Source organism: Pristiophorus japonicus, chromosome 5 (genome assembly GCF_044704955.1).
Source record: "Pristiophorus japonicus isolate sPriJap1 chromosome 5, sPriJap1.hap1, whole genome shotgun sequence".
Classification (NCBI taxonomy): Eukaryota; Metazoa; Chordata; class Chondrichthyes; family Pristiophoridae; genus Pristiophorus; species Pristiophorus japonicus.
This window is the reverse complement of record NC_091981.1, coordinates 34930138-34956431: the sequence shown is the minus strand read 5'-3', so window position 1 is coordinate 34956431 and position 26294 is coordinate 34930138. Positions and strand designations below refer to the sequence as shown.

The window sequence follows — 26294 nt, the reverse complement described above, 5'->3', positions numbered from 1 at the left end:
GAAAAGAAGGCAGCCAGTTCATCCATGCCAGCTCGTAAGGATGAGGTTGTGTAAGTTCGAAGAACATTGATAATTATAAGCATATAGAATTTATTCAGTAGACTGGTTATCTAAAGCTATTAACTTCTCAACTATCAACAGAGTCTAACCTAAATTAATCTCTCCAATTTATATCAATCCCAGCCACTGATCGCAACCATAAATTTACCAGCAAATACCTGATGCTGAACTACTATGACACAACTTTGTAACCTCTTGTTTATTTCATAATTAACCCTATCTACTAATTATGTGCTGACTCTGTTTAACTGCCGCTAAAATCGGATTCTAAGGTTCATACACAATCATAAGTTCATGACTTTGTTGATTGACTTCTTTGATGATTTGCATTGTCAGACTTTGCTCAGTTGGTAGCTCTCTCCACATGGATTTAAGCCTCACTCCAGAGTCTTGAGCACATAATTTAAGATGATTGATGACATGCGGAAAATATTTTTTTACGCAACAAGTGGTTCGGATTTGGAATGTACTGCATGATGGGGTGGTGGATACAGATTCAATAATAGCCTTCAAAATGGAATTGGATAAATATTTGAAGGGGGAAAAATATTGCAGGGATATGGGGAAAGAACGGGTGCCAGACTAACTGGATTGCTCTTGGAAACAGCTGGCACAGACTTGATAGGCCAAATGGCCACCTCCTGTGCTGAACTATTCTCTGATAATCTAGGTTGACACTGCAGTACAGTACTTTGGGAGTGCTACACTCTTGTGCTCAAGTTCTGGAGTGGGGCTTGAGCTTTCAACCTACTGACAGAGGTGAGAGTGCTACCACTGAGCTCCAGCTCAAGGCACGATAGCGAATTAAACTCCCTTTCCTCTTCCCCACCAACCCACCCCCCCACCCAACTCAATAACTGGTATGAGTGTTTGCCAGGAATCTACAAATACTACTGTTCTATAATCTACTCCCCAAATGCCTGCTGCTGGAATTTCTAGACCAATTACTTTTAATTCCTCTTTTGCTCCATTGTCGGTCGTCCAGTTAAAGTTTTGTGTTTTTGTTTTGATCCTCATTTCCAGAGAAATTCAAAGTGAATCATGTTATTGCTCCATTCCAAAGGTCTCATGACTTGTAAATTGTGAATTCTGCTCCTGATTACTATGCATAGGGTTGATTTTCTACCAATTTACTGGTAATAGAATGGAATTGGACAAGCTCCATAACGAGCGGGCAATCCACTCCACTCGATTAATTTTCCGAGCGGTGAAGATGAACATTTACTCCATGTTAAGGATCCAAATAGGGCCAACTTGGATCTGGACCTGGGTGTAATGATCTATTATGATTATCACAGGTGATTTCAATAAACCCAACATAAGTTGAGAATGCATTGAAAACATTGATAATCATATGATTGGCAATAAAAATGCTTCCTAAATATTCATAGAAAATTGTCATTTTATTTGGTGCTGGGGCATTTGACATTGTGTTCCTGTGCTTGACCTGGATTGTGGGAGCTGTATCCTATGCTTGCCTCTCAACCTAGGGAAGAACATAAAATAGAAAAAGGTCTTCTGTTCCGCTTCCTTTGGTTCTAAATTATGCCTTTTAAATCTGCCACTCCTCCTCTACTACCATTGCTGCCCCTTCTTGCACATCCTATGCCCCTAAAGTTCATGCCCATCTTCTGGAATGGTGATCTTGGTGTCCACTGTGGCTCAGTGATAGAACGATCATCTCTGAGCCAGAAGATTGTGGGTTCAAGCCCCACTCCAGAGATTTGAGCACATAATCTAGGCTGATACTCCAAGTCCAGTATTGAGGGAGTGCTGCACTGTTGTGAGTGCCGTCTTTCGGCTGAGACTTTAAAACGAGGCCCAGTCTACCCTCTTGGGTGGATGTAAAACTTGCCACGGCACTATTATGAACAAGAGCAGGGGAGTTTTACAGGAATCCTAACCAATATTTATCCCTCATCCAGCACCTAAAATGGATGATCTGGTCATTTAGTTTCTGGGATCTTGTTGTGTTTCCTACATGACAACAGTGACTACACTTAAAAGGTGCTTCATTGGCTGTAAAGTGCTTTGGGATGTCCTGATGTCACGAAAGGTGCTGTATAATAAGTCTTTCTTTCTTGCATACTTTTTAGTAATCTCGACAACATGACCAGCAGTAGTATAAAGCAACCAAACTGCATTAGACCTTCAGTCAGATTAACTATGACGAATTCTGCTGCTTTGAGATGTGAATTGTACATTTGAAAGTCATGCTATTTAGTCACAACTGCAGTTTTGTTCAGTGTATAAAATCAAGACCTGCCTCTTCCCGCCTGTTGGTGCTGTGTTGATGCTCATTGTTGCATTTTCTTTCTAAAGTGAAGACCTAATTCAATTAATGCTGTCTTGCAGGCTCCTCGAATGGGCACTTTTATCGGAGTCTACCTGCCGTGTCTACAGAACATTCTGGGAGTTATCTTGTTCCTGCGCTTGACATGGATTGTGGGAGCTGCAGGAATCTTTGGGTCCTTTTGGATTGTCTTCATGTGCTGTGCTTGTGTAAGTTGGAAGCTGATGGGATTCACCCACTGAAACTTATCTAGGAAATTGTAAGCTTATGGGAATTAGAGTTAAAAGGAATAGCTCAGGAGAGCAAGTCCTGTAGTTCGATTATAAAGTTCTTTGTCTGCAACTTTTTATTTATAGCACTTTCTGGACAATGTTTGTCGCTGAAAGAATTTTCTGTCCAAACTCCACACCATAGAAGACCTGCTATATAAAAATAAGTTCAAATGAATGTACATGGGACCATCTGTCCTATTGCAATTGAACTAAACAAGGATTTGAATACTTGCTCCTGAATGCTGATCTTGGTATTCAGACGGGAGTCAAAATATACTACTGATCAGGGCTCATTCAATTTTATAGGTGTTAAGAAAATAAAAAATGGGTTTTGGAGTTTGAAATCTAGTGTTAACTTTGTTGTTCAGTGGCTGCTAATTTTGATGGTATGAATTGTTTCATATCACTATAGTATGAATTGTAATGGGCTTAATAGCACTATGGTGTGAACTGTAAGGGTGTTGTATTGCCATGGTATGATTCTAGGGGGGGGTTTAGTATTACTATGATAGGAATGATAAGGGTACAGCATCGTTATGGTATGATTTGGGCTGGATTAGAGTGTCACTGAAGTGTGAATTTTATCATTCTTGACCTGGATCCTGCCAATTTGTTTTCCAATACTTGGCTATTATTGGGTTCTCTGCGAATATAAATAAAACAGTTCCATTTTAAACTGGATAACAGACAGAGATTGCTACCTCGAGGCAGACCCATACCATAAACTCCGATCACAAAAGCTGCTTTGCAAGCATGTGCTGTAACATTATCCAAAGCTGCTGCCTTGTTCATACTCCAACATTTATATAACACGCAATATGTTGAAAAAACCCCTGTAGCTATTCAAGGAAATAGCGTCATTAATCAATTGAAGAGCAATAATTCAATAGTACTGTTGACTTCAATGCCATTTTAAAGTACACAAACTGAAATTAGCCCTACCCCTCTCTCGCTTCCTGTAGGTAATGATCCAACAAAAGCAATCAGTGTTCATATTGAATTAGGTAGAGTCTTTAAAAATAAATTGAATAGCAAGAGATCATTAGATTCAGAAGTGTCACCTTTTGGGTTTGCAGTATGTGGGAAAGATTCAGGATTGGCAAATCAAGACAAGGGCAGCAGGTGCAAGAGAACACCCATCACCTTTAAGTTTTCTTCCAAGTCACGCACCATCCTAATTTGGACATATATCGCCATTCCTTCACCATCGCTGGTTCAAAGTCTTGGAAATCTCTACCCAACAGCACTGGAGGAGAAATTTCACCACATGGATTGCAGCATTCAAGAAGGTGGTTCACCTCCACCATCTCAAAGGCAATGAGAAAATGGGCTATAAATGTTGGCTTTGCCAGCGATGCCCACATCCCCAGAATTAATATTTTTTTTAAAAGCATAGAATATTAATCGATGCCGCTGTGTAAACAAACCATTACTGGTAATTTAATTTACTTGAGGTTTGCTGTATATCTTTCAGTACTTCGACCAAGCTAATTTTCACTGGGCATTTCTCCACAGACCTTGCTGACTGCAATATCGATGAGTGCCATAGCAACCAATGGTGTGGTGCCAGGTAATTGAACCCTCTTGAATTGCCACCTCTCAGGAAAGGCTTTTTATATAATGTAAATTAGTAGATCTCCCGTGGCGTGATTGTTTTGTTTTGTTTTATTTTTGGAAATGAGTTGTCCTTAACCAATGTCAGCTTTTAGTCCGTACGTATAAATGGACATCAAGAGGGTCCAGGCCCTTGGGTGGCCAGGCCCAGCCTTGCAACTTTGTTAAAGTCTCGGTGACAATTTGATTTTCTAAGTATTTACAATTACTTCGACTTTTCAAACTTTCAGTTGTGACTTTTAAATGTTGAACAATTGAAAAGCAATGGTACTTGGTGCAGAGAGCCCTAAGGAGATGAAGATTATTAACTCTGCATTCATGAACACTGTGATCTTTTTGTGCAAGAAAACTGTACACTGTCGTACTATTCGCAACCGTGGTATCCTATTTGACCCCGAAATGAGCTTCCAACCACATATCAACGCCATCACTAAGACCGCCTATTCTCACCTCTGGAACATCGCCCAACCCCACTGCCTCAGCTCACCTGTTGCTGAAAACCTCATCCATGCCTTTGTTACCTCTAGACTTGACTATTCCAACGTATTCTTGACTGGCCTCCCACGTTCTACCCTCCGTAAACTTGAGGTCATCCAAAACTCTGCTCGTGTCCTAACTTGTACCACCCATCACCCCTGTGCTAACTGTACATTGGCTCCGGGTTAAGCAACACCTTGATTTATTTTTTTTTAAATGTTTAAATCTCATCCTTGCCTTCAAATCCCTCTATGGCCTCGCTCATCCCTATCTCTGTAATCTTCTTCAGCCCCACAACCTTCCAAGATATCTGCGCTCCTCTAATTCTGGCTTTTGATCATCCCTGATTTTAATCGCTCCACCATTGGTGGCCGTGCCTTTAGCTGCCAAGGCCCTAAGCTCTGGAATTCTCTCCCTAATCCTTTCTGCCTCTATCTCTCTTTCCTCCTTTTAAGATGCTCCTTAAAGCTTACCAAATTTTTAGTCATCTGTCCTAATATCTGCTTATGTGGCTCAGTGTCAGATTTTGTTCGATAACGTTCCTGTGAAGCGCCTTGGAAGTTTTACTGCATTAAAAGTGCTATATAAGTACAAGTTCTTGCTATCCAGGGGAGTTTTCTCCGATGTATTGGCCAACATTTATTAATCAACATTACTAAATTAAATAACGACCAGATAATTTCTTTTATCATTTGTGGGACCTGGCTGTGCACAAATTGGCTGCGCATTTCTTAGATTACAACAGGGACAACATTTCAAAAATGCTTCATTGGTTGTAAAGTGCTTTTGAACATCCTGCAGTTCTTTCTTTAACACTGTACTGAGTGCCTTTTAAATACAGGGACATTTAACTTCAATATTTTTGTTTGTCATTGCAAGTTCCATCTACAATAGTAATGAGGATGGGTACAGCATCTAACAAGAAATTAGGGATTGGTGCAATAAAGGTACAGCAGTTATCATGGGCGACTTTAATCTACATATTGACTGGGTTAACCAAACTGGTAGCAATGTGGTGGAGGAGGATTTCCTGGAGTGTATTAGGGATGATTTTCGAGACCAATATGTCGAGGAACCAACGAGAGGGCTGGCCATTCTAGACTGGGTGATGTATAATGAGAAAGGACTAATTAACAATCTTGTTGTGCGAGGCCCCTTGGGGAAGAGTGACCATAATATGGTAGAATTCTTTATTAAGATGGAGAGTGACACAGTTAATTCAGAGACTAGGATCCTGAACTTGGGGAAAGGTAACTTCGATGGTATGAGACGTGAACTGGCTAGAATAGACTGGCGAGTGATACTTAAAGGGTTGACAATGGATAGGCAATGGCAAACATTTAAAGATCACATGGATGAACTTCAGCAATTGTACATCCCTGTATGGAGTAAAAATAAAACGGGGAAGGTGGCTCAACTGTGGCAAACAAGGGAAATTAAGGATAGTGTTAAATCCAAGGAAGAGGCATATAAATTAGCCAGAAAAAGCAGCAAACCTGAGGACTGGGAGAATGTTGTAATACAGCAGAGGAGGACAAAGGGTTCAATTAGGAGGGGGAAAATAGAGTATGAGAGGAAGCTTGCTGGAACATAAAAACTAACTGCAAAAGCTTCTATAGATATGTGAAGAGAAAAAGATTAATGAAAACAAATGTAGGTCCCTTGTAGTCAGATTCAGGTGAATTTATAATGGAGAACAAAGAAATGGCGGACCAGTTAAACAAATACCTTGGTTCTGTTTTCACAAAGGAAGACACAAATAACCTACCGGAAATACTAGGAGACCGAGGGTCCAGTGAGGAGGAACTGAAGGATATCCTTATAAAGCGGGAAATTGATGGAATTGAAGGCCGATAAATCCCTGGGGCCAGATAGTCTGCATCCCAGAGAACTTAAGGAAGTAACTCTAGAAATAGTGGATGCATTGGTGATCATTTTCCAACAGACTATCGACTCTGGATCAGTTCCTATGGACTGGAGGGTAGCTAATGTAACACCACTGTTTAAAAAAGGAGGGAGAGAGAAAATGGGTAATTATAGACCGGTTAGCCTGACATCAGTAGTGGGGAAAATGTTGGAATCAATTATTAAAAATAAAATAGCTGTGCATTTGGAAAGCAGTGACAGGATCAACCAAGTCAGCATGGATTTATGAAAGGGAAATCATGCCTGACAAATCTTCTGGAATTTTTCGAGGATGTAACTAGTAGAATGGACAAGGGAGAACCAATGGATGGTGGTGTATTTGGACTTTCAGAAGTCAAAAGTCCCACACAAGAGATTAGTGTGCAAAATCAAAGCACGTGGTATTGGGGGTAATATACTGACGTGGATAGAGAACTGGTTGGCAGATAGGAAGCAGAGAGTTGGGATAAACAGGTCCTTTTCAGAATGGCAAGGAGTGCCGCAGGGCTCAGTGTTGGGACCCCAGCTCTTTACAATATACATTAATGATTTAGATGAAGGGATTGAGTGTAATATCTCCAAGTTTGCAGATGACGCTAAACTGGGTGGCGGTGTGAGCTGTGAGGAGGACACTAAAAGGCTGCAGGGTGACTTGGACAGGTTAGGTGAGTGGGCCAATGCATGGCAGATGCAGTATAATGTGGATAAATGTGAGGTTATCCACTTTGGGGGCAAAAACATGAAGGCAGAATATTATCTGAATGGTGGCAGATTAGGAAAAGGGGAGGTGCAATGAGACCTGGGTGTCATGGTTCATCAGTCATTGAAAGTTGGCATGCAGCTACAGCAGGCGGTGAAGAAGGCAAATGGTATGTTGGCCTTCATAGCTAGGGGATTTGAGGAGCAGGGAGGCCCAGTTGTACAGGGCCTTGGTGAGGCCTCACCTGGAATATTGTGTTCAGTTTTGGTCTCCTAATCTGAGGAAGGACGTTCTTGCTATTGAGGGAGTGCAGCGAAGGTTCACCAGACTGATTCCCAGGATGGCGGGACTGACATATGAGGAGAGACTGGATCAACTGGGCCTTTATTCACTGGCATTTAGAAGGATGAGAGGGGATCTTATAAGATTCTGATGGGACTGGACAGGTTAGATGCGGGAAGAATGTTCCTGATGATGGGGAAGTCCAGAACCAAGGGACACAATCTTAGGATTAGGGGTAGGCCATTTAGGACTGAGATGAGGAGTAACTTCTTCACTCAGAGAGTTATTAATCTGTGGAATTCCCTAACGCAGAGAGTTGTTGATGCCAGTTCATTGGATATATTCAAGAGGGAGTTAGATATGGCCCTTATGGCTAAAGGGATCAAGGGGTATGGAGAAAAAGCAGGAAAGGAGTACTGAGGTGAATGATCAGCCATGATCTTATTGAATGGTGGTGCAGCCTCGAAGGGCCGAATGGCCTACTCCTGCACCAATTTCTATGTTTCCTGCACTTCAACCTCTTGCAAATCCTCTGCCTTAATTTCTAATTGTTCCCACCACTTCATTGCTGCAGGCCTCTGGTACTGTACTGTCATCATCATTATCGTAAAACTTTCCCTTCCAGACCCTCAAATTCTACTAAACCTTGAAGGTGTTCATTACATAGGTATGAGGGACGAGTTAGCTAAGGTAGATTGGGAAATTAGATTATGACGGTAGATAAGCAGTGGCAAACATTTAAAGAAATATTCCAAAATTCTCAATGAATATACATTCCATTGAGAAATAAAAACTCCACAGGAAAAGTGAGCCCTCCGTGGCTAACTAAAGACGTTAAGGATAGTATTAGATTAAAAGAAGAGTCTTATAATGTTGCGAAGAATAGTAGTAAGCCTGAGGATTTGGAGAGCTTTACAAATCAGCAAATAATGACCAAAAAGTTGATAAAAAGGGAGAAAATAGGATAAGAGAGTAAACTAGCAAGAAATATAAAAACAGAATGCAGGAACGTCTACAAGTATGTAAAAAGTAAGAAAGTTGCAAAAGTAAGCCTTGGTCTCTTAGAGGCTTTAACATATGATTACAGAGGATATACGGCAGAGAAACAGGCCATTCGGCCCAATCAGTCCATGGCGGAGTTTACCAAGCCTCCTCCCATCTTTCCTCCTCTAAATCTATCAGCATAACCCTCTATTCCCTTCTCCCTCAGATTCCCTTCTCCCTCCAGCCTCCCCTTAAATGCATCTATATTATTTGCTTTAACTACTCCCTGAGGTAGTGAGTTCCACATTCTCACCACTCTATGGGTAAAGAATTTTCTTCTGAATTCCCTATTGGATTTTTTGGTGACTATCTTGGCTCTAGTTATGCTCTTCCCCACAAGTTCAAAACATTTAGATGCCATTACGTCACTTCATGTAAATTTAAGAAAACTTTCTCAATCAACCAAATGCCATCTTTCAAATTTTTTTTCCTTAGTCTTTGTATCTTTTAAAACTTGCACATAATTTCTTGATGCAGTCAAATTCATAAATAAATTTCAGCTTTTCCTTCAGATCCAATTTTCAAAATGTGAGCCACGAAGGCACAAAAATATTAAAATTTTTATCTATCCGTATGAGTGAAAAATCAGTTAAAACCAGCAAAATCATTATCAGCATCACTATTACTTTAAACATTCTGTGAACCAATTCTGTTCCAACTATTGGGTGTCTTCCCATTTTTTTCTCAGTGAAAGCCTCATGGATAGAACTAGAGACCCTCACACAATTTAAAATAGCCAGAATTTCACTGTGGCCAGAATGAATGTCGGGTTTTCACCATTTAACAGTTTTATTTAAATCTCAATAGTTCCAATTTAACTCAGACCAATATTTTATTGACTAAATACAATATAGAACAGATAAAATAAAACAAAATAACACGTCTTACAATAAATTACAGGTTTCCTTTTCTTTCATCGGGTGTCTTTCCAAATGATACAATATTGCATATAACCGAACAAAAAATTAGTTCTTTCAGTGAAACAAAGCGTTTAACACTCTTACGCAAAAGGCAAAAGTGGGCGGAGCCACAGTGGCACCAAAAAACATATCTCAAACTTTTTAAAGAGGCAATACAATAAAGTCTTGCAGATTTTAATAGTAGAAAAGGGACAGAGTTGTTCCCTTTCTCCTTCTTTATTCCATCATAGACTACCTTATCCTTCTTTTCCTCAAACTAATTTTCAATTTCCGATGTTTGCTACTTAACCTCATTTGGGAAAGTAGTTAATTATAATCAAGACATACTGGTTACCCTTCTGATTCTTACACGATCAATGTGATCAATCTGAAAATGTGTGTCTCTCTGCCCTATCAGTTCTCCTTAATATCTTAATATTATCCCATTTTTAAATACCAGGGAATACAACTGTAATTTGTGTAACCTTTCTTCATAATTTAATCCTTGAATTCTGGTAAATCTCTGCATCCCTCCAAGTCCAACATATCCTTCTAAGGTGTGCTATAACCAGGGCTTTGTATAGCGGTAGCATAACTTCTACCCCCTTGGATTTTAATCTTCTCGACTTTAGCCTTTTTGATTATTTCAGTTGTTAATCTATTTGATTATTTTGATTTAATTATCTATGTGCATGAATCAGATCCCCAAGTCTATTTGGACCTCCATTGTATCTAGCTTTTCATCATTTAGTACTATCCTGTTTTATCCCTTTTAGGTCCAAAGTGGATGATTTCACATTAGCCTACATTAAAATCTATTTGTCACAGTTTTGCCTATTCATTTAATCTATTAATATCGCTTTGTAATTTACACTTCCATCTACACTGCTTACATTGCTGTCTATCCTTGTCTCATTGGTAGACTTGCAATAACAATGCTTTGTAATAGTTTAAACTGATTTTAAAGACCCCGTGGTATTGTTTTAATAGATTTTAAAACAAATCTCTAGTCCAATGTTTTGAAAAGTTCAAATTCACTTTCTACCATGGCAACCGTAACTTCAAGGCTGAAGCTTGGACTAAAACTTATCGTCTGTAAAACAAACTTAAATTGTAGTTCAGAAGTTTTTTTTTTCCCCCAAATCTAGGTGCATAATTTTAAATTAAAATGAACATACCCAATCAATTATATTCACACTTTTATGCAGCTTAGCAATATCTCTGACCCTCTCAACATTGTTTGAGTCCATCACCCTTAATTTTGTTGCCTTTTGATAAGAGCCCAAGTTTGGACTGCTCAAAAATGACACTAATTTCTTATTTGGATTTGGCCCCTATTGGAGGTGATTGGTCTTTCCTATTTTTCCTTCCATTGATCCCTTTAATGGGTTATGAACTTAAAGTGTCAAAACTTAAGTGATATTCTCTGGTCACGAACCAAGAAACATTCACACATATTCCCGGAAACTTTTTCCTTTTGTTCAAAATAAAAACAAAACTTCTTCCTCACAGCAATCCTATTCCTTTAACTTTGGCTGTTGGCTTTTTAGCTTCTTTCTCCCTTTCCTAACCCCTTTTGTTACACAAATTTTTAACCCAGGATTTTTTAATATGCGGCTATTTACGCCATAAACTTCTCAAGAACACCTGGAGGTAAGGCAGCTTGCAGCAGTGCAAAAGCATCCTTGTCTGTCAAGATGTGCACCTGCTGTAGCAATCAAACTTAACTTAGTGACTAACTTGGGCCTCCTATCCATCATATTTGGGCAATTGGCCACTGAGTTGGCACAGTTCTGAAAGGTCAGATCCCGACTTCTTTATAATTCATATTCATATACAACTTGTCTTTCCCTTTTGTTGTCCCTCGTGTGTGCAAGTGTTTGGTAACTATGGGGGCCATCTTAAAAAAAACATGTAACCTTGTACTACCTCCTGTTTTAGATTGGGTATAATTGTCAACACTTCCTCTATTGCTACTTATACTAGAAGCATCACTCGTCCCCTGTTTGGCTCTTTTCTTCTTGGACTCGGCCTTTATTGGAGGTCTCCAATTTCCCCATTTACAACAACCCCCCCCTTTCTATGATGCCGATAAGAGATAAAGGACTATATGATTAGTACAGTGATTCTTCAGCCACTGTCACGTTAAAACACCATACAACTTTGTATCTGCTATACTCCCTGTCAAACTGAATACCACTCACACGTGTATGAGTTATTTTATCCCAAGTCCTGCTGTGTTGCCTTGGTTTGTCGATGGTGAAAAAGTTCACCTCATGCCCCAGAGCTCGTTCTTGATGGTTGAGATTCTACTTTAGTCCCGTCTCGATACCCCCGGTTTTCAAACAGGATTAAGATCAGGTCCTCCTCGCTGGCTCGCCAATGTTGTTTTAAAATAGACTTATGTTGTTCATTTGAGTGGTAACAAATTCATTCTTCTGGTTATAATCATTTTATTCTTTAACTTTAGCATAAAAAGCAATTTACAAGCAGCCTATAGTCACAGAGCACACAAACCTAGGCATGAGTTCCTTCTCATGCTGCTTGAGCAAAGGAAAAAGCTTATATTTATACACTATTTTCAATTTATCAAATTGCAAGTAGCCTTGTCTTATTTGGTAATCTCTGGTTAATCAAAAGCACCATCCTTCAGCAGATGCACACAAGTTTACATTTCTTGTACATCAACGTTCGGTAGTTTACATTCAATGTACCGTCCTTCAGCCAGCTTGTACTTCAACATCCTCTTGCAAAGATTGCAATATTATGCGATAGGATGTTTACAATATGGCAATACTATAAACATCCCAAGACCCTATTTAAATCTTGAACACTGGCTGTTTCTAAGTGAAATCTGTCGCTCGCGCTCTCATGATGCCAATCACCACTTTTTTCCCATATTGAATGAACTAAACATGAACATCTTTTAGAAGCTGAGTTAACAGAGTTTCATATGCCAAAAGATGAGGAGCAATTTCTTCACTGAGAGGATTGCGAATCTTTGGAATTTCTCTACACAAAAGGGCTGTGGATGCTGAGCCATTGAATATAGTCAAGGCTGAGTTAGATAGATTTTTGCACTCTAGAGGAATCGAGGGATATGGGGATCAGGAGGGAAAGTGGAGTTGAAGTTAAAGATCAGCCATGATTTTGTTGGATGGCGGAGCATGCTCGAAGGGCCAAATGGCCTACTCCTGCTCCTTTTCTGAAATAAAGAGGTAATAACATTGACAGTTTTGTATTGGAAGCTCATAGAATCATACAGCACAGAAGGAGGCCATTCGGTCCATCGTGCCTGTGCCAGCTCTTTGAAAGAGCTATCCAATTAGTTCCACTCCCCTGACCTTTCCCTACAGTATATATCCAATTCCCTTTTGATTTCCTGTTTGTCCAGAATCTGGGAGACGTGCTCCATTTTGTGGCCAAGAGGTTGGTCAGAAGACCTGCTCTGAAGTGCTTGCTTTAGATGTTACGCATCAAATATATTGTGCCTTCCCTTAATGTGTCCGCTGTGGTTCAGTGGTAGCACTCTTGTCTGAGTCAAAAAGTTCTGGGTTCAAGTCCCACTCAAGAGACTTGAGCACATAATTTCAGCTGACACTCTAGTGCAGCATTGAGGGAATGCTGCACTATTGCAAGTGCCAGCCGTCTTTGGGATGAGACGTTAAACTGAGGCCCTGTCTGCCCCCTCAGTTGGACGTAAAAGATCCCATGGCAATAACTCGAAGTACAGATGGGGAGTTCTCCCCAGTGTTCTGGTTAATATTTATCCCGCAACCAACACGACAAGAAACAGATTATCACATTCCTGTTTGTGCAAATTTGCTGACGCATTTCCTACATTACAACAATGACTACACTTCAAAAGCAGTTCATTGGCTATAAAGCACTATATAAATGGAAGTTTGTTAGTTCATTCTTTGGTATCCTTACTGCCACCACAACTCCAATCAACTAACAGCACAGGTAGGTGAACTGAACCACCAAATTAGCCATCAGGGAACCTCAACTCTGGCCTTTAATTGGAATCTAAAATCAAGGCTTGACAGCAATTTTTGTTGCAGCAGGGGATGAAGAAGTAATCCATTCCTCTGTTATTTTAATAGAGAAAGAAATAAAGTCTTGCATTTATATACCACCTTTCAGGATGCCCTGAAGCACTTTGCAGCAAATAATGTACTTTTTGAAGTGTAGTCACTGTTGTAATGTAGGAAACACAGCAGCCAATTTGTGCACAGCAATCTCTCACAAATAGCAATAAAATAAATTATCAATTAAACCGTTTGTGATGTAGGTTCAGGATAAATATTGACCAGGCAGAACTTCCCTTCTCTTCATAGATATAGTGCTTTTGCACCCACCAGCCTGGATTTAATGTCTTGTCTGAAAGACGGCATCTCCAACAGTACAGCACTCCTTCAGTACTGTACTGGGAGTGTCAGCATGTATTTTGTGCTCAAATCTCTGGGATAGGTCTTGAATCATCAAACTTCTAACAGAGGTGAGATTCCTACTATGGACCCAAGGCTGTCAAGATAAGGAATGCTATACAGATATGGCTGGGAATTTTCTCAGGGCTGCTCCCGCAACTTTGTTTACAAGCCTAAATGGAAGATATCTGTTGCATTCGCATCAAAGCTATGGCAGTGGAGCAGACGCAGTTCTGAGGAAATTCTCGTCCAAAGCCCATTTGTAATAGTCTGTGCTAAGTTCTAGCCTACGCCTGTTTTTTGCTGATGCTAAAATGTTTTGTTTTTCTCTGACCCTTTTTATCTCTGAACAAACCTGTTCTTCTTTTCACCTTTCACTAGTTCTCACACATTTATGTCCCTTTTTTCATAGCCGGAGGCTCCTACTACATGATCTCGAGGTCACTGGGTCCAGAGTTTGGAGGGGCTGTGGGCCTCTGCTTTTATCTGGGAACCACGTTTGCTGGGGCCATGTACATCCTGGGAACAATTGAAATTCTACTGGTGAGTTGCTGCACTTTTGGAACCTGAGCAGAGTAAAGCTCAGAACATTTCAGTGAAATTCTAATTCATTTATATATGTTATATACAGTACCACGATTACATAGGAAGAGGAATGGGATATTCAGCCCCTCATGCCATATTCCACCATTCGATTAGTTCATGGCTGATCTGTACCTTAACTGTGCTCAGGTGTCTGGAGTGGGTCTTGAACCCTCAACCTTCCAACTCAGGAGAGTGTGCCGCAGCTGACATCTAGGGTACCTGATTCTTCCAGCTCCTGAAGGCACTGACTCGTGTTGGGACACAGTTTCATGAGCACTGCCAGCCCTCTGGTACCTGACCCGCATAACTGTTCTTCTGTGTGAGCTGAGACAGGGAGACCCTGAATAGCAATGAGGGGCAGGATCCCGAACTAATTTTCCCCTCCTAGAGCTTGTTAGTTAGCTAGAACCTCCTGTCACTAGTGTTGGTTTACGATAGAAGGTTTTCTACGTGTTCAAAACATTTAAATGTTGATTCCTAGATTTTAAAGCTCAAATATTTCCAAGCATGGTCTTTGAACTCCAGTGTATTCTGTCCCAATTAATGAAGAGGTGAGAAATTACTATTTTAATGAAAGATGTGTTCCTCTGTAATCAATGACCTACTAATAACATTGCATTCTTAGTAATTGCACATTTCAAAGTCACGCATTCATTTATTTTCATTAGGAGGTTGTTCATTATCAAGAGATGCCAAAATTTTCCCATTTTTCACTGGACTTGTTTTATTAAAAAAAAGCTTGCTTGCTTGTTATTCCAATGTTCCCCTGGTCGGCTTCCAACCTTGCCCTTGCACCCTCCATTAATGTGAACACATTCAAAACTCTGCTGCACGTATCTTAGCTCTAATCAATTCCTGTTCACCCATCACCCTTATGCTCACTAACTTACATTGGTAGCACCTCCATGTTAAAATTCTCATCCTTGTTTTCAAATCCTCACATGGCCTCGCCCTCCGCTATCTCTGTAACCTCATCCAGTTCTACAATCCTTCGAGATCTATGCACTCCTCTAATTCTGGCCTCTTGCCCATCACTGAATTTCATCACTCCACTGTTGGTGGCCATCCTTTCAGCTGCCTAGTGCCTAAACTCTGGAATTCCCTCCTTAAAACTCACCATCTCTACCTATCTCTCCTTTTAAGGCGCTCGTTAAAACTCTCTTTGACCAAGCTTTTGGTCACACATCCTAATATCTCCTTATGCAGTTTGGCGTCAAATTTTATTTGATAACTTACCTGTGAAGCTCCCTGGGATGTTTTGCTATGTTAAAGGTGCTATATAAATGCAAGATGTGGTTGCATATTGAATCACGTAGAATGTTTTTCTTAATCTAAGTCAATAGTCGCAACAAAACATAATTTCACCAAACCCCATATCCTCACTAAATATGCACTAAACAGTACATTATAGCCTTAGAAACACGAGACGGGAGAATTGGGTGCGCTGATTTGCTGTGCTCCTGATTTTCCAGACATTCTCGCATCTGCGCTCCCAGCGAGTGGGAGACTCGAGACCAGGAGTGAAACATAGAAACAGAGAAAATAGGCGTAGGAGAAGGCCATTCGGCCCTTCGAGCCTGCACCACCATTCAGTTAGATCATGGTTGATCATTCACCTCAGTACCCCTTTCCTGCTTTCTCTCCATACCCCTTGATCCCTTCAGCCATAAGGGCCAGATCTAACTCCCTCTTGAATATATCCAACGAACTGGCATCACTCGCTGCGGTAGAGAATTCCACAGATTAACAACTCTCTGGGTGAAGAAGTTTCTCCTCATCTCAGTCCTTATCCTTAGACTGTGTCCCCTGGTTCTGGACTTCCCCAACATCAGGAACATTCTTCCTGCATCTAACATGTCCAGTCCCATCAGAATTTTACATGTTTCTATGAGATCCCCTCTAATCCTTCTAAACTCTAGTGAATACAAGCCCAGTCGATCCAGTCTCTCCTCATATGTCAATCCTGCCATCCTGGGAATCGGTCTGGTGAACCTTCGCTGCACTCCCTCAATAGCAAGAACGTCCTTCCTCAGATTAGGAGACCAAAACTGAACACAATATTCCAGGTGAGGCCTCACCAAGGCCCTGTACAACTGCAGTAAGACCTCCCTACTCCTATACTCAAATCCCCTAGCTATGAAGGCCAACATACCATTTGTCGTCTTCACCAGCTGCTGTACCAGCATGTCAACTTTCAATGACTGATGTACCATGACACCCAGGTCTCGTTGCACCTCCGCTTTTCCTAATCTTTCGCCATTCAGATAATAATCTGCCTTGTTTTTGCCACCAAAGTGGATAACCTCACATTTATCCACAATACACTGCATCTGCCTTGCATTTGCCCACTCATCGAACCTGTCCAAGTCACCCTGCAACCTCTTAGCATCCTCATAGTGGGGCAGTTTTGGAGTTTTAGTCTTGAATATCACAGCATAGAAGCAGGCTATTCAGCCCATCGTCTCTGTGCCAGCTCTTTGAAAGAGCTATCTAATTAGTCCCAATAGCCTGCTCTTTTCCTATAGCCCTGCAACTTTTTCCTTTTCCAAGTATATGTCCAATTTGCTTTTGAAAGTTACTATTTTAATAGTAATAGTGCTTCTATTACACATATGCAACAACTCCGCTGTCCACCAGCTACACAGATGAGCAGTAATTAAAAAGTTAATTACAACAAAGTTTACAAACGTCAGTCTTATTCCTATGTTCCATGACTACCATGAATCTCACTTTTTAACTCAGTGGCAGGAGGTAGAATTGTAGCAGGGCGAGAAACTGAATGTTGATTCATCCTGTCCCTAAGCTTGTACCCCCTACGAGTGTTTTGAATGTGAACACATCCCTAGAACTCGGAAGTTCAGGGCACCTGGTTTGGTGACCAGGAATTAGCATTACCAGCATATTGGATTAATACTTCCAATTGTTCCATCTTGTTGTTTAATATTGTCCTGCTGGAATGATTGTGCACATTATTATTATATCTGGCAAAGGTAGGATAAGGCTGGGCTATGATACCTTCTACAACTGAATAGCCTGGTGACACTTGCTTTCAAGACTAGTATTTGAAAAAAAAGGTGGTTAGTGCCTGTGGAACTGTACCCCAGCATGACTTTGTGTTCACACTTGATGGAGATGGGGAGATGGATATAGAAATTGTAGGGAAGCTGCAAAATAAAAACCAGTTGATGTGTTTCTCTGCTTGTTGTCAGAATGTTGTAAATTATAGAATAGTGAATCAATGGGGTTCTCTGGGTTTAACTGCACTACTTTTCCTCTAGACCTACATTGTTCCAGGTGCAGCTATATTCAAAGCAGAGGATCCCAGCCAAGAAACCCAGGCCATGCTGAATAACATGAGGATTTACGGCACATGTGCAATCACTCTGATGGCCACGGTGGTATTTGTCGGAGTCAAGTACGTCAACAAACTGGCTCTGGTTTTCCTGGCCTGCGTCGTCCTTTCCATCCTGTCCATCTACGCAGGGGTCATCAAAACTACCTTCAGTCCGCCGGACTTTCCGTAAGTACATCCATCCATCAGCCACCTCGAAGGAGCTGCTTTGAGGATTCTTCAGGAATCTTGACGTTTTTGGAATGAAAAATAAATTGTAACATTTTTGATGATCGAGGTAATACAGTTTGGAAAATGAAAGGTCGTATCTATTTATTCTCACATCGGAACAGGAGTAGGCCATTCAGCCCCTCAAGCATGTTCAGCCATTTAGATCAAGGCTGATCTGTATCTTAACTCCATATACCAACCTTGGTTTCATATCCCTTCATACTCCATTTACTGGCCTTGGTTCTGCATTCCTTGATACACTTGCCTAACAAAAATCTAGCAATCTCAGTTTTGAAATGTACAATTGACCTAGTCTCAAGCTTTCTGGGGGAGAGAATTCCTGAATGGCCTAGCTCTAATTTTAAAGTTATGCACCCAGAGGAACTAATTTCTCTCTCTCTCCCCTATCAATTCCTTCAATTATCTTAAACCCCTCAATTAGATCACCCCTTAATCTTCTATACTTAAATGAATACAAGCTTAATCTTTGCAACCTGTCCTCATAATTGAACCCTTTTAGTCCCTTCAATTTTCTACGCACCCACTCTCAGGTGCGTTTTCACAGGTACCAACAGCTCTTCAATACCTTGCCCAATTTAAGAGCTCCCGGTGCCCATGGAACCATTCCTCAGCAGCTTCACGAGAGGAGGGCACAAAATGGGAAGGGTTGAGGTAACCTACATTATCGATATCGACTAGCTTTCATGTCTCACTTAAAATGACTTCTGTCATGATGGAACTACCCATTATCCTCCATGTGTTTTTGCTCAAATCTTTGATATAAGGATTTGTGTGAGCTTAAAAAAAAATCTTGTTTTTCTAACTATGAACTTTATTGTAGCTCCTCCAAGTGGAATGACTACTTCAAAGACTAGGGCACTAAGTCCTGGGTCTGTATCCAAGGTTACATGACTTTTAATCTTTTTATACTTAATTGCATTTATACTGCATTAATCTATTGAAGATAAACTTGGATTCCTGCATTAAAATAACACTGTTCTTGTGACCATGCTGCTGCAGCTGTGACCGGAGGGTCGCACCACTGACCCCAGCGAATTTCCCTGGGGCAGTTTTATATTTCCCCACCTTTGCCTCCCCGGCTATGAGAAATATCTGGAGTATTCTACTAGTAAGATGGTAGAACCCTTGCATTGGGTGTGTTTAAAATTCTTTGGGATACAGGCTGGGTGAGTTGGAGTGCAAAAGGGATAGGTGTTGCATGACCTTTTCATCATCTTGATGTTTTGTGGGTAATTTTCACTTTGGCTGATTATCAATTTAGCTGTCCGTTAATATCTCTCCCGTTCCATTGACTTCAATGGAAATGAAAATCGAGGGAGATGTATAGCAAGCTGCTGAATCGATATCTCCCTTTTTGCACTATCGTCACAATTACCCCTCATTGTGTTCTTCCACCATTAATAGGATTATTACATTGTGGATGTAGAAATCGAAAAATATTTCCACAGTTCTAATCTCCCACAGTTGTGACCAGGTGACTCCATGTTCTCGTCTGTGTTATACTTTCACATTGTCATTTTATATGGTACTATTTCCCTCCCCTCACAGCCTCTGTATGCTTGGAAACCGGACCTTAGCCTGGAGAGCCTTTGACGTGTGCGCTAAGGTTATAACTAAAGGCAACAAGACAGTGACAACTCAGCTCTGGCAGCTCTTCTGCGATGGCCCCTCTCTCAACGCCACTTGCAACGAATACTTTGCACTCAACAACGTCACAACACTTCAAGGGATCCCCGGGATTGCTAGCAATGTAATAACTAGTGAGTATTTATCAGAAAAAGTAGATATTCTAGCAGTTGCATGAGGAAGAGATTTTAATAGACAAGTTAATCTGTGTCAGAGTTGAAATCCACTTGAAAAATTGCTTCCCCCTTCTCTTAAAGAAACAGTGAGACTTTCTCCCTACATACCGATTAATATGTCTTTACTTATCTGTAGAATAATTCCACGAGGCCGAGTGCTGTGCTTGAAGTGCTGTGACCTTAGTCTCTTTATTCAAACCGCAGAGTGAGGCAGCAACGTGGTGACCAGCCTTACAAACAGCTCCTGCCTGGGCCTCCCACAATTGCACCCTCTAGTGGTACCAGCATAGTATATACAGAGTATACATATACAACACTGATAATGCCAGTTTCCATTGTATCTCTTTAAAAAGAAAAATGTGAAGATTAAACTCAGTCTTGTTAGTACATTTGCCAAAGTAACAGCAAAGCACTGTGGATGATAGAAACAAGAAAGAAAACCAGAAAATGTTGGAAAACAGTCAGTAGATCAGGCAGCATCTGTGGAGAGAACACCAGAGTTAACATTTCAGGTTGATGAAAATTCATCAGAACTTTAAATTTTAACACTGACAATAAAATAAATTTATAATAAGTTGCCATCAACTGCATTTGAATAGCACCAGTTGGACTATTAACCTTTGCAAATAGCTGTTCCCTATTTTTCTGATGATGATACGTATTATGTTGAATAGATTCAAGACAAATCAATCATCATAGAATGATACAACAGAAGGAAGCCATTCGGCTCATCGTGCCTGTGCCAACTCTTTGAAAGAGCTATCCAGTTAGTCCCATTTCCCCAGCTCTTTCCCCACAGCCAGTGCTGGTGATTTTTAATGTATCCCTGATGATTTTGTTTTTATCCTGTAACTAACTTTGAAAACCTGTCTGGGTTCATTAATGACTGTAAATCTTTGACCATAGGGTATTTTTCTCTGGTCCATTTAGTACAACAAGAATATAGAACCAAGTTTTAAACTGCGCTGACATAAATAAAATATTCCCATTGTTCTCTGTTTACTGGTCTTGTACATAAATACAGAGAATGTAAAGTGTTTTTGAAACTTCTTGTGAGAACGAGCTGAAGTACCAGTAACTATGTTGAAGACCTCCAAGGTTGACGAGATTAAAAGAGCAGGCATGGTAGATCATGGAAGTCATGATTAGATGACATCAAGTTTGCAGTTTAAAATTTTGGAGATTTCGGAAGGAAGGAAAGGCTGATAAAAGCGAGATATTCTCCAGTTTGAGATCCAGGGAGGATGAAAGGAGTTGGAGCTGTTCAAAGAGCCTCAACGTCAACAGAGTGAGGGGCTTCACTCTCTGAGGTGGAGTGAAGGCTGAAAATTTGCAAAGTGAAGGAATGGAGGACTGACGAGAAACATTTGAAGAGATTAGAATGGACTCTTAAGTTTGGAGACACAAATCTTGAGGACCATGGCAGTCAATCCACAAATGCATTTACATTGGAACAATAATTAAATGGGAGTTTGCGGTCTCTCTAAGCTTACATAGGATATACGGCACAGAAACAGGCCATTCGGCCTAACCAGTCCAAGCCAGCATTTATGTTCCACTCAGGCCTCCTCCCGTCTTTCCTCATCTAAATCTTTCCTCATCTAAATCTATCAGCATAACCCTCTATTCCCTTCTCCCTCATATGCTTGTCTAGCCTCCCTGTAAATGCATATATACTATTCACTTCAATCACTCCCTGTGCTCGTGAGTTCCACATTCTCACCCTCTTTGGGTAAATAAGTTTCTTCCACATTCCCCATTGGATTTCTTGATGACTATCTCATATTGATAGCCTCTAGTTATGCTCTTCCCCACAAGTGGAAACATTCTCTCTCTATCCACTCTAACAAAACCTTTCATAATTGTAATGATCCCTATGTCACCCCTCAGCCGCCTTTTTTCAAGAGAAAAGAGACCCAACCTGTTCATTCTTTCCTGATATATATACCCTCGCATTTCTGGTATCATCCTTGTAAATCTTCTCTGCATCCTCTCCAGTGTCTCTATCCTTTTTTATAATATGGCGACCTGAACTGTATGCAGTCTAACCAAGGTTTGATAAGGGTTTAGCAGAACTTCCCTATTTTTCAATTCTATGCCTCTAGAAATAAGCGCGAGTGCTTAGTTTGCTTTTTTTATGACCTTGTTAACCTGTGCCGCAACTTTCAGTGATTTGTGTATTTGTACTCCGAGATCCCTTTGTTCCTCTACCCCACCTCGACTCGCACCCTCCAGGTAATAAATGACCTCCCTATTCTTCCTAACAAAATGTAATACATAACATTTATCTGTGATGAGCTTCATTTGAAAATTATAATCCCATTCTGCAAGTTTATTAATGTCCTCCTATAATTTGTTGCAGTCCTCCTCAGTATTGACTATCTTCCCCCCCCCTCCCTGGCCCTCTTAATTTGATGTCATCCGCAAATTTAGAAATTGTGTTTTTGATACCAAAGTCTAAATCGTTACTATGAATGGGAAACAACAGTGGTCCCAGCACTGATCCTTGTGGAACATCACTACCCACCTTCTGTCACTGTGAATAGCTAACTTTTACCCCTACTCTCTGCTTTCTATCTTGAAGCCAGCAAATTATCCATTCTGCTACTTGTCCCCTGACTCTGCATTCTCTGACCTTGTTTATCAGTCTATTATGGGATACCTTATCGAAGGCCTTTTGAAAATCTAAATAAATTACATGTACTGCTGTACCATTGTCTACTCTCTCTGTTACCTCTTCAAAAAAATCCAATAAGGTTGGTCAAGCAAGACTTTCCCTTTTGAAATCCATGTGTATTATTCATTATTATATTTTTGGTTTCTAAGGGGTCAAGTTTTGGCCGCCAGCTAGAACAGCACACATCTGAGAGACCCGCCTAATTTATAGAACAAAAATTGCACCGAAAACTTGCCTCGTGATTCTCCGATAACTGTAGGCCCAATTCCACCTTGGTGCTGCGCAGCAGGAGCTGCTGGGGGCGGAGCTACAGCCCTGCGCCGAAAACAGGGCCGGCAGCTGCGCGCTTGCGCAGTGGAGGCTGTGCACATACGCAGTGGCTGCCGGCATCCTGTCTCCAGGGTGACGACCCTATCCCAGGCCGAAGGGACGTCGCCCCTATCCCCGGCCCAGTGGCCTGCGCATCTTACCTCGGCGACGGGCCCCGCCCGCCCAGCCTCTCGCTGGGGGCAGGCCCCGCCTGAAGAACTCTGGGCAGCTGGCGTCGTCGTTGTCGTCGGAGGGGCCCGCCCGCCCGCATCTCACTGGGGTGGGCCCTGCTCGAAGATACGTCGGCAGTCCGGCATCAGCTGCATGCGGGCCTCGCCCGAAGTCCTCGGCGGGGCCTGGCTTCCTCGTTGTCAAAGGGGCTCGCCCGCTCACATCTCGCTGGGGCGTCTTCTCTCTCTTCTTTCCCCCCACCCCCACCCTATCTTACTCTCTTCTCCCACCCCCCCAATCATGTTCTCTACCCCCCCAATCATCTCTCTTTCCCCCCCCCCATAATCATCATCTCTTCCCCCCCCCCCCTCCCCAATCATCAACTCTTCCCCCCCCCCCCCAATCATCTTCTCTTCTCCTCCCCCAATCATCTTCTCTTCCCCCCCCCCAATCATCTTCTCTTCCCCCCCCCCCAATCATCTTCTCTCCCCCCCCCCCCCAAACATCTCCCCCCCCCCCCCCCCAATCATCTTCTCTTCCCCATCCTAAAATCATCTTTTCTTCCCCCACCCCCAATCATCTTCTGTACCCCCCAATCATCTTCTGTACCCCCCAATCATCTTCTGTACCCCCCAATCATCTTCTCTATCCCCCAATCATCTTCTCTACCCCCCCATCATCTTCTCTACCCCCCCCCATCATCTTCTCTACCCCCCCCCCATCATCTTCTCTACCCCCCCCATCATCTTCTCTACCCCCCCCATCATCTTCTCTACCCCCCCCCCATCATCTTCTCTACCCCCCCCCCCATCATCTTCTCTACCCCCCCCCATCATCTTCTCTACCCCCCCCCCATCATCTTCTCTACCCCCCCCCATCATCTTCTCTACCCCCCCCATCATCTTCTCTACCCCCCCCCATCATCTTCTCTACCCCCCCCCATCATCTTCTCTACCCCCCCCATCATCTTCTCTACCCCCCCCATCATCTCCTACCCCCCCCCCCCATCATCTTCTCTACCCCCACCCCCCATCATCTTCTCTACCCCCCCCCATCATCTTCTCTACCCCCCCCCATCATCTTCTCTACCCCCCCATCATCTTCTCTACCCCCCCATCATCTTCTCTACCCCCCATCATCTTCTCTACCCCCCATCATCTTCTCTACCCCCCATCATCTTCTCTACCCCCCATCATCTTCTCTACCCCCCATCATCTTCTCTACCCCCCATCATCTTCTCTACCCCCCATCATCTTCTCTACCCCCCATCATCTTCTCTACCCCCCATCATCTTCTCTACCCCCCCATCATCTCTCTACCCCCCCATCATCTTCTCTACCCCCCCATCATCTTCTCTACCCCCATCATCTTCTCTAGCCCCCCATCATCTTCTCTACCCCCCCCATCATCTTCTCTACCCCCCCCATCATCTTCTCTACCCCCCCCCATCATCTTCTCTACCCCCCATCATCTTCTCTACCTCCCCATCATCTTCTCTTCCCCCCCCCCCCATCATCTTCTCTAGCCCCCCCCATCATCTTCTCTACCCCCCCCATCATCTTCTCTACCCCCCCCATCATCTTCTCTACCCCCCCAACCCATCATCTCTACCCCCCCCATCATCTTCTCTACCCCCCCCCCATCATCTTCTCTACACCCCCCCATCATCTTCTCTACCCCCCATCACTCTCTACCCCCCCATCATCTTCTCTACCCCCCCATCATCTTCTCTACTACCCCCCCATCATCTCTCTACCCCCCATCATCTTCTCTACCCCCCCCCCATCATCTTCTCTACCCCCCCCATCATCTTCTACTACCCCCCCCCATCATTCTCTACCCCCCCATCATCTTCTCTACCCCCCATCATCTTCTCTACCCCCCCCCATCATCTTCTCTCCCCCCCCATCATCTTCTCTACCCCCCCCATCATCTTCTCTACCCCCCCCCATCATCTTCTCTACCCCCCCCCATCATCTTCTCTACCCCCCCCCATCATCTCTCTACCCCCCCCCATCATCTTCTCTACCCCCCCCCAACATCTCTCTACCCCCCCCCATCATCTCCTCTACCCCCCCCCCCATCATCTTCTCTACCCCCCCCATCATCTTCTCTACCCCCCCCCCATCTCTCTACCCCCCATCATCTTCTCTACCCCCCATCATCTTCTCACCCCCCATCATCTTCTCTACCCCCCCATCATCTCTCTACCCCCATCATCTTCTCTACCCCCCCATCATCTTCTCTACCCCCCATCATCTTCTCTACCCCCCCATCATCTTCTCTACCCCCCCATCATCTCTCTACCCCCCCATCATCTTCTCTACCCCCCCAATCATCTCCTCTACCCCCCCAATCATCTCCTCTACCCCCCCAATCATCTCCTCTACCCCCCCAATCATCTCCTCTACCCCCCCCAATCATCTCCTCTACCCCCCCAATCATCTCCTCTACCCCCCCAATCATCTCCTCTACCCCCCCAATCATCTCCTCTACCCCCCCAATCATCTCCTCTACCCCCCCCAATCATCTCCTCTACCCCCCCAATCATCTCCTCTACCCCCCCAATCATCTCCTCTACCCCCCCAATCATCTCCTCTACCCCCCCAATCATCTCCTCTACCCCCCCAATCATCTCCTCTACCCCCCCCAATCATCTCCTCTACCCCCCCAATCATCTCCTCTACCCCCCCAATCATCTCCTCTACCCCCCCAATCATCTCCTCTACCCCCCAATCATCTTCTCTACCCCCCCAATCATCTCCTCTACCCCCCCAATCATCTCCTCTACCCCCCAATCATCTCCTCTACCCCCCCAATCATCTCCTCTACCCCCCCAATCATCTTCCTCTACCCCCCCAATCATCTCCTCTACCCCCCCAATCATCTCCTCTACCCCCCCAATCATCTCCTCTACCCCCCCAATCATCTTCTCTACCCCCCCAATCATCTTCTCTACCCCCCCAATCATCTTCTCTACCCCCCCAATCATCTTCTCTACCCCCCCAATCATCATCTCTACCCCCCCAATCATCATCTCTACCCCCCCAATCATCATCTCTACCCCCCCAATCATCATCTCTACCCCCCCAATCATCATCTCTACCCCCCCAATCATCTTCTCTACCCCCCCAATCATCTTCTCTACCCCCCCAATCATCTTCTCTACCCCCCCAATCATCTTCTCTACC

General features: G+C 42.9%; 1 protein-coding gene and 1 long non-coding RNA gene across 10 annotated transcripts in view; one reads left to right on the top strand and one right to left on the bottom strand.

Moving 5' to 3' along the window:
• slc12a7b (solute carrier family 12 member 7b) overlaps nt 1-26294 on the top strand; it is a 385059-nt gene that overhangs the window by 297785 nt on the left and 60980 nt on the right. For all 9 annotated transcript variants that reach the window (XM_070880503.1, XM_070880502.1, XM_070880508.1 and 6 more), the window contains 5 exons: nt 2416-2562; nt 4141-4195; nt 14389-14519; nt 17840-18081; nt 19693-19904. In XM_070880503.1, the coding sequence (XP_070736604.1) occupies nt 2416-2562; nt 4141-4195; nt 14389-14519; nt 17840-18081; nt 19693-19904 (787 nt within the window). The remainder of the gene's footprint in view (nt 1-2415; nt 2563-4140; nt 4196-14388; nt 14520-17839; nt 18082-19692; nt 19905-26294) is intronic.
• On the bottom strand, nt 17123-20171 carry LOC139264285 (uncharacterized). The gene is made up of 2 exons (XR_011593307.1): nt 20055-20171; nt 17123-18140 (listed from the first exon to the last, which is right to left on the bottom strand). It is a non-coding gene; the product is annotated as an uncharacterized lncRNA (long non-coding RNA).